Below are 9,941 nucleotides of genomic sequence, written 5' to 3'. Positions count from 1 at the left end.
TGCCAAAACATTCCTAATCCTCGATTCTAGTGCAGAGACCCTCAGACGTTTTGTGTCCAGGTTCAGACTGGGCCCCTTTAGCTCATAACAAGGTTACAGATATATAGAAACATTGGGGTGTCACCCTGCTATAGTTCCAGGGGTACCCAGGGTACAAATAAGCTCTCACCCCAAATCTCCCCCTAACTGACCTTCAGACTGGGCCCCCTTAGCTCATAACAAGGTTACAGATATATAGAAACATTGGGGTAACAGTCACCCTGCTATAGTTCCAGGGGTACCCAGGGTACAAATAAACACTCACCCCAAATCTCCCCCTAACTGACCTTCAGACTGGGCCCCCTTAGCTCATAACAAGGTTACAGATATATAGAAACATTGGGGTAACAGTCACCCTGCTATAGTTCCAGGGGTACCCAGGGTACAAATAAACACTCACCCCAAATCTCCCCCTAACTGACCTTCAGACTGGGTCCCCTTAGCTCATAACAAGGTTACAGATATATAGAAACATTGGGGTGTCACCCTGCTATAGTTCCAGGGGTACCCAGGGTACAAATAAGCACTCACCCCAAATCTCCCCCTAACTGACCTTCAGACTGGGCCCCCTTAGCTCATAACAAGGTTACAGATATATAGAAACATTGGGGTAACAGTCACCCTGCTATAGTTCCAGGGGTACCCAGGGTACAAATAAACACTCACCCCAAATCTCCCCCTAACTGACCTTCAGACTGGGCCCCCTTAGCTCATAACAAGGTTACAGATATATAGAAACATTGGGGTAACAGTCACCCTGCTATAGTTCCAGGGGTACCCAGGGTACAAATAAACACTCACCCCAAATCTCCCCCTAACTGACCTTCAGACTGGGTCCCCTTAGCTCATAACAAGGTTACAGATATATAGAAACATTGGGGTGTCACCCTGCTATAGTTCCAGGGGCACCCAGGGTACAAATAAACATTCACCCCAAATCTCCCCCTAACTGACCTTCAGACTGGGCCCCCTTAGCTCATATCAAGGCTACAGATATATAGAAACATTGGGGTACAAATATAATTAATAGAATATTCACTGCCCCCCCCAGATTGCTGATTCCCTTGCCCTGAACCCCTTAAGCTTGTACCACAGTTGGGGGTGCTGCTCCCCATTCCCTGTAGCTCATCAGTCTCTCGGGCAAGTTATTGGGGAGCATTAGACACAAGGCCGGTAGGTAATTGGGTTGGTTACAGCTTCCCATAAGAAATGAAGCAGCAGCAGCAGCGCATTGAGTGTCCCCGCCCCTTCTCTCCCCCCGCAGTGGTTCGGTCCCAGTGAGCTGTCGGCAGCGGTGCAGGAGGAGGAGGCCGGACACACCCACCTCGAGCGCTGAGTAGGGGGGACCAGGCGGGGAAGATGCAGTGAGTGGCGCCTCCGACCCCGGGGTCTGGCACAGGAATGAGACATGTCGGCTAAAGGTAAGGGCAGTGCCCGGGGGAGGCATCTCGGGGGGAGCCTTTGTTTGCTGGAAGGGGCTCCCTGTACTCAGCTCCACTGGCTCTGCAGTCTGATTGGTTCCTGATTGGTCCTGTCTCTCTCTGTCCCTTATATAATAATAATATATAATAATAATATATAATAATAATATATAATAATAATAAATGTGTCTGTTCCCTCCTGATCATCTCCTTATTTATGTCCCAGTCGGTCTCATGCCCCCCCCCCTCTAGTCTCAAACCAAATTGACTCTTCCCATTGGATTTGTACCCCCTGTGCCCCCAGTCCCTCCAATACTTTCTCATACAGCTGCTCCCTGCATGATATCTGCCCATATTGTACCTCTATATTCCTGCCCATATCCCATATCTGGCCCCCTCATATGCTGCCGATATTGTGCACCTCATATCTGCCTCGATATTGTGCCTCATATGCTGCCACATATTGTATTACCTCATATCTGCGCCATATTGTACCGCTCATATCTGCCCTATATTGTACCCCTCATAATCTGCCCCATATTGTGCCCTGCATATCTGCCCATGCAATGTGCTCATTATCTGCCCATATTGGTATGCCTCCTGCCCATACTGTACCTGCCCATTCCCTTATAATTCTGCCCATTCTGTATCATAATCTGCCCATTGTGCCCTCATATGCTGCCCACCTCCCTCATCCCATAATTGCCCTTATATTATGTATATCCCCCACATATCTGCCCATTGTGCCCTCATATCTGCCCATATGTGGTGCCCTCATATCTGCCATATTGTAACCCCTCATATGTGCCATATTGCCCTCATATCTGCCCATTATTGTACCCTCATATCTGCCCATATTGTACCCTCATAGATCTGTCCCATATTGTCCTCGATATCTGCCCATATTGTACCCTCTCATATCTGCCCATAATTGTGCCCTCATATCTGCCCATATTGTGCCCTTCATATGCTGCCCATATTGTACGCCTCATATCTGCCGCATATTGTACCCTCATATATTGCCCATATTGTGCCCTCATATCTGCCCATATTGGTGCCCTTATATCTGCCCATCATGCCCTCATATCTGCCCATATTGTGCGCCTGTATATTTGCCCATTCTGTAGCCCTCTATTCTGCCACTTGTGCCTGTCATATCTGCCCATACTGTACCCTCATATCTACCCATATTGTACCCTTATATTTGCCCATTCTGTACCCCCATATCTGCCCACATTGTGCCCCCATATCTGCCCATATTGTACCCTCATATCTGCCCATTCTGTACCCTCATATCTGCCCACATTGTGCCCTCATATCTGCCCATACTGTGCCCTCATATCTGCCCATATTGTGCCCTAATATCTGCCCATATTGTGCCCTTATATTTGCCCATTCTGTACCCTCATATCTGCCCATATTGTACCCTCATATCTGCCCATATTGTGCCCCCATATCTGCCCACATTGTGCCCTCATATCTGCCCATATTGTACCCTCATATCTGCCCATATTGTGCCCCCATATCTGCCCATATTGTACCCTCATAGATGCCCAAATTGTACCCTCATATCTGCCCACATTGTGCCCTCATATCTGCCCATATTGTACCCTCATCTCTGCCCATATTGTGCCCTCATATCTGCCCATATTGTGCCCTTATATCTGCCCATATTGTGCCCTCATATCTGCCCATATTGTGCCCTCATATCTGCCCATATTGTGCCCTCATATCTGCCCATACTGTACCCTCATATCTGCCCATACTGTACCCTCATATCTGCCCATAGTGTGCCCTCATATCTGACCATATTGTGCCCTCATATCTGCCCATATTGTGCCCTCATATCTGCCCATATTGTACCCTCATATCTGCCCATATTGTGCCCTCATATCTGCCCATATTGTGCCCTCATATCTGCCCATATTGGGTGCCCTCATATCTGGCCCATATTGTGGCCCTCATATCTGCCCATTATTGTACAACCCTCATATCTGACCATATTGTGCCCTCATATCTGCCCATATTGTGCCCTCATATCTGACCATATTGGTGGCCCTCATATCTGCCCATACTGCTTACCCTCATATCTTGCCATACTGTACCCTCATATCCTGCCCATAGTGTGCCCTCATATCTGGACCATATTGTGCCCTCATATCTGCCCATATGTGCCCTCATATCTGGCGCCCATATTGTACCCCTCATATCTGCCCATATTGTACCCTCATATCTGCCCATATTGTGCCCTCATATCTGCCCATATTGTACCCTCATATCTGCCCATATTGTACCCTCATATCTGCCCATATTGTGCCCTCATATCTGCCCATATTGTGCCCTCATATCTGCCCATATTGTACCCTCATATCTGCCCATATTGTGCCCTCATATCTGCCCATAGTGTGCCCTCATATCTGACCATATTGTGCCCTCATATCTGCCCATATTGTGCCCTCATATCTGCCCTTATTGTGCCCTCATATCTACCCTTATTGTACCCTCATATCTGCCCATATTGTGCCCTCATATCTGCCCATACTGTACCCTCATATCTGCCCATATTGTGCCCTCATATCTGCCCATATTGGTGCATCTGCCCCAGTGCTGCACATTCTGATATTATCTCTCTGCCCATCACATAAGTCTGATCTAAATTCTGGCACCTCCCTGCCCAATACCCTGATCTCTGCCCAATTCCCTGATCTGTGTGTTGGCAGCGGTGTTGCTGGTGGGTATAATCGCTGGTATCTCAGTGCCCAGTAGAGCCGTAGCCATGTCTCAGCCCTGGTGCCATTCTGCCTGTCTCATCTCTGCTGTTCCCCAGGTTCATTAGTGATTAATTCCCAATATTCTCTATATCTGAGGATTTTGCTGCATCTTCCATGTGACCCGCTGTGTGTCCCTCTGGGTGCAACTCCCGTGTAGCTCGGGACTTATATGTCACTTGTCAGTGTTACAGGAGTCGGGAGCGATATATTGGCAGCTGCAGGGAGTCCGTCTGTTCTACTGTCTGGGTTTCATGTCTCTGAATCTGCCCGTTATGTGATATCCAACCCCCACACTGAACCCCAACCTCCTTTCTGCATGTTCTATGGAAACACTGTGTAAAGGGCAAGTAAAGCCCCAAAAAAATTCACAGAGCTGCCCAAGTACAGGAGGAAATTCAGCAAGATCCCCGGAGATCCCTATAAAGGGGCAGATCCATAACGACAGAATTATTTTATTATAACAATATAAAAACATGTGACGCTGAGTAAAGTTGTGATTGGCTGCGGTTGTGGGAAGTTCTATGATATATATGTTATACGGACTGGGTGGAGCCGCACTTTGTAAGACAGAGGATTCCTAGTGTTTATGTCAGTGAATCTATAGGAGAAATTAGAAATAGTAGAAAGATAAGGATCAGGCAGAGGCAACACAACCACTGAGGTTTTATATAATTGTCAGTGTTATTTAAAGTGGAAGCAGCAGAGACTTGTAACTGGCACTGGGGGTTCTGTCCGTCCTTCTGGTGGTACTTGGCACCACTATGTGATTTGCAGAAGAAATTCCCGCAGGTTCTGGTGCCAGACGCAAGTAACACGTTTATTTACATTTCTGTAACCCAATTGCCTTCTGCTTACTGACCCCCCGTGTTCTCCCTAAGCCCCAAGTATTAACCCTGCGTCTCTCCGATGGGATATAGTAACGTATCTCCCGTATCCCCGACACCTTCGCTAATAACTCCCTGCGCTGAGCGACTGTCTCTCACGTTGTTCCCAGACTGTCACATTATCCCGTCGCCCCTTTAACACTCACTTACTTGCCAAGAGCGGGGGGAATTGAGCCAACCTGACGCCAATCTGCCGTTATTAACCCTTTCCCTGCTGTGTCAACACATTTACTGGCTCATGGAAAGAACATTCGGTACATTATCCACCATTTATTCCGTTTGTTATAACTAAGGTACATCACTGCGTATCTTGTTGGCGCTATATAAATAAATGATGATGATGATGAGGAGGGACAGTTTGATTTCCAAGTAGAGTAGAAATCTGTCCTTTCACAATAAGATCCACATTGGACAGACAAGGGGCAAATCTTAAAGATCCAATCTGCCTGTGTGTGGCTGAACTCTGCCCTCCCATTGGAGGATATCCAGACAGAGCTGGCAGCTTATTGGCTGGAAATCCCACCAGGTCTTTACAGGACCCCCATCAGAAATCATGGGACCCCACACTCTGACATAAGCAGGGTCCCAGTTATTAGTAGGGATGCAACAAATCCAGGATCTGGTTCGGGATTCAGCCTTTTTCAGCAGGATTTGGATTCGGCCAAATCCTTCTGCCAGGCCGAACCAAATCTGAATCCTAATTTGCATATCCTCAGATACTGGTCAGTATTCGGCCAAATCCTTCACGAAAGATTCAGGGATCCCTAGTTATTAGCCCATTGGTTGTGCCCTAACTCCGCCCAAACCCACAACCATCCACTCAAGCCCCACCCCATAATCACACCTCTGCCTCTGTTTGGGCCCCTCTGTTATTTGGCCCCTAATTGGAGTACCCCCCCCTCGTACCCCATTGATAGTGGCCCCGGGTCTCTATAGCCAATACGATCCCATATCAGCCCAACGTGGGAGATGCCATTTAGTTTTGCATCATTAGCCTCTCCTGATATTCTATTTCTCTTTATTACACAATGTTAAAGGGGAAATCACCCTTAAATTAAACTGGCTTGGAACAGGCATTAGAACTAATGGAAGGCATAGATGGACTTCTTCCAAGCAAGTTGTCCTTTATTATTTATGAAGAAACAGTCTCCTTCTACTGCAGCTGAAAATGCTATCTTCGTTGTCAGGGACACTGACCCCAGGAACCAAATAATACTCTGTAAGCCTTCAGTTATATTCTTACCTTTTACTGTTGTTGTAACCGGTGTATCTTCCATTCTGATTCCCAGGTGTTTGGCCTGTTGCTAGGGTGATTCTAGCAGCCCTAGCAACCAAACCTCTGTTAAAATCCCAAGCCTGAATGTTGCACAATAAAAATGTGAAACCTCAACATGGACCAATTGAAAAGTGTTTTTTGGACGCATCATTGTCAAATGAATGTGAAGTTGCCCTTTAAAAGGCTTGGTGTCTCTGCTCCGCCTCCTCATTGTTTCTTCTTTCCCAGTTTAATGTATCACAGGCTTCTTCAGTGAGGAAAGTGTTAAAGGGATAGTTCATCTTTAAGTTAACTTTTAGAATGTTATAAAGCTGCTAATTCTAAGAAGCTTTTTAATTGGTCTTCATTATTTATTTTGTATAGTATCACTCTTAGCAACCTTTCAATCAGTCTTTAGTATTTATTTGTTTAATAGTTTTTGAATTATTTGCCATTTGACTCTTTCCAGCTTCCAAATGGGGGTCACTGACCCCATCTAAAAACAAATGCTCTGTAAGGCTACAAATGTATTGTTATTGCTACTTTTTATTCCTCATCTTTCTATTCAGGCCTCTCCTATTCATATTTTAGTCCCTTATTCAAATCAGTGAATGGTTGCTAGGGCAAGTTAGACCCTAGCAACCATATGAAAATTACAAACTGAAGAGCTGCTGAATAAATAGCTAAATAAGTCAAAAACCACAAATAATAAAAAATGAAAACCAATTGCAAATTGTCTCAGAATATCCCTCTCTACATCATCCTAACAGTTAATTTAAAGGTGAACAACCCCTTTAATTCATTAGTCCCGCCCAGTATAAGATAAAGAGTTCAGTCCCCAGCTAACCCTTTATATCCCAGTGGTGATGGGAGGAGCTTCCCATTGACATCTTTTCTGTGATTGGCTGCGCTGAGACGCGGGACGTGTTCTTTTCAGAGATCGTGTGTTTGGGCCGACGCTAAATAAATATATTTGTTCAGGTTTTGTATTGAATGAAGAGTCTGTGTACTTTCAGCTTTTCCTGGAAATTCAACATTCTTCCCCCAGGGAGAGCAGAACAAGTCCAGGGCCGGGGCTGCATTTATTTACTATACTTTTACTTTACTATATTACAATATACTATACTATATCACTTTACAATATTACTATACTATATACTATACTATATTACTTTACTATATACTTTACTATATTACTATAACTATACTATATTACTATACTAAATATATATTACTATATACTATACGATATTACTATACAATATTACTATACTTATACTATACTATATAACTTTACTATATTACTTTACTATAGTACTATACTATATTTACTATACTATATTACTATACTATATTACTTCTTTTACTATATTACTTTACTATATTACTCATACTTATATTACTATACTATAATATTACTATATACTATACTATACTTTACTTACTAATATTACTATACTGTATACTATACTACTTACTTTACTATATTACTATACTGTATACTATACTATATTACTTTACTATATTACTAACTGTATACTATCTATATTACTTTACTATATAAACTGATACTGTATACTATACTTATATTTACTTTACTATATTACTATAGGCTTATACTATACTATATAACTTTACTATATTATTTTATTTCTATATTATATACTAATATTAACTTTACTATATTACCTGTTTACTATATTACTAATACTATATTACTATACTATACCTATAATTATCTATACTATATCATATTACTATATACTATACGATATTACTATACAATATTAACTATACTATATACTTACTATATAACCTTTACTATATTACTTTACTATAGTACTATAGCTATATTTATACTATATTACTTTTACTATATTAACTTTACTATATTACTTTACTATATTAACTAATCTATATTACTATTCTAAATATATATTACTATATACTATAACTATATTAACTTTAACTATATTACCTATACTGTATACTATAATCTATATTATTTAACTATATTACTATAGCTGTATACTATATTATTACTTACTATATACTATAATCTGTAATACTATCGCTATATTACTTTACTATATTAATATAACTATATACTATACTATATATAACTTTACTATATTACTTTACTATATTACTAATACTATATTGACTTTACTATATTAAACTTTACTATATTACTTTTATACTATTAATTACTATACTATATTACTAATACTATATATACTCGTACTATATACTATAGCTGTATTAACTCTACTATATTACTATAATAGCTATATTACCTTTACTATATAACTATACTGTATACTATACTAGTATTACTTCTTACTATATTACTATAATATAGATATATTAACTATATAAACTGGGTTACTATCATTACCTTGACTAATAGAATTACTATACTATATTACTTTACTATATTACTTAGTTTCTATATTACTTTACTATATTACTTTTACTATATTACTTACTATATGACTATATCTATATTACTATACTATTTAACTTCTTACTATATATTACTTTTACTATAAATTACTTTACTATATTCTGATACTATTACTGATACTATAATATTACTATATACTATCGATAACTAATATTACTTTAGCTATATTACTGATACTGTATACTATACTTAAGTTACTTTACTATAATTACTATACTGTATAACTATACTGCATATTACTTTAAACTATAGTTACTTATCTCGTATACTAATATATGCTATGATATTAAATTTTACCTATATAACTAATAGCTGTATAGCTTATATATATACTTTACCTATATTACTATACTATATCTATACTATAATACTTTTACTATATTAACTTTACTAATTACTATAACTATATTACTTTAACTATATTTACTTTTACGTATTATTACTCGTTACTATAATTCTATTACTATATTACTAATACTGATATGCTATAATTAATATACTATATACTATACTATATAACTTTACTATAAATTACTTTACTATATAGTACTATACTATACATTAATAACTATTTACTCTTACTATATTAACTTTACTAATAATACTTATTACTATATTACTCTACATAATTACTATTTCTATATATATTACTTAATATAACTATTACTATATTACTTTACTAGTAAGTTACTGATACTGTATACTATACTATACTCTCACTTTTATATATTTACTATTACGTATACTATAAAACTATATTACTTTACTATATTAACTATAACTGTATAGCTATAACTGATAGTTACTTTAAACTATATTCTATACTATACTATACTATATAAACTTTACTATATTATTTACATATATTACCTGATATCTTAATATTACTTACTTATATTACCTTTACGTTAGTATTACTCGTTAGCTATATTTACTTATACTATATTTACTATATCCTGTAGTTACTGATTAGAGCTTACTATATTACTTATACTGAGTATTACTCTCCCTACTATATTACTATACTATCGGTTACTTTATGATAATAACTATACTGTATACTATACTATAGATTTACTTTTACTCTATATTACTATACTTATA

At 39.2% G+C, this 9,941-nt stretch overlaps 1 protein-coding gene across 1 annotated transcript in view; it reads left to right on the top strand.

Annotated features, from left to right (window-relative positions):
• Positions 1-1,334: 1,334 nt before the first annotated feature.
• The window catches only part of LOC108696012 (actin-binding LIM protein 1-like), a 160,143-nt gene continuing 151,536 nt past the window's right edge, over positions 1,335-9,941 (top strand). Inside the window, exon 1 of the mRNA XM_041570130.1 lies at positions 1,335-1,460. Coding sequence (XP_041426064.1) covers positions 1,448-1,460 — 13 coding nt within the window. The 5' untranslated portion in view covers positions 1,335-1,447. The remainder of the gene's footprint in view (positions 1,461-9,941) is intronic.

Source organism: Xenopus laevis, chromosome 7L (assembly GCF_017654675.1).
Source record: "Xenopus laevis strain J_2021 chromosome 7L, Xenopus_laevis_v10.1, whole genome shotgun sequence".
Lineage (NCBI taxonomy): Eukaryota > Metazoa > Chordata > Amphibia > Anura > Pipidae > Xenopus > Xenopus laevis.
This window is presented reverse-complemented; position numbering and strand designations above follow the sequence as displayed.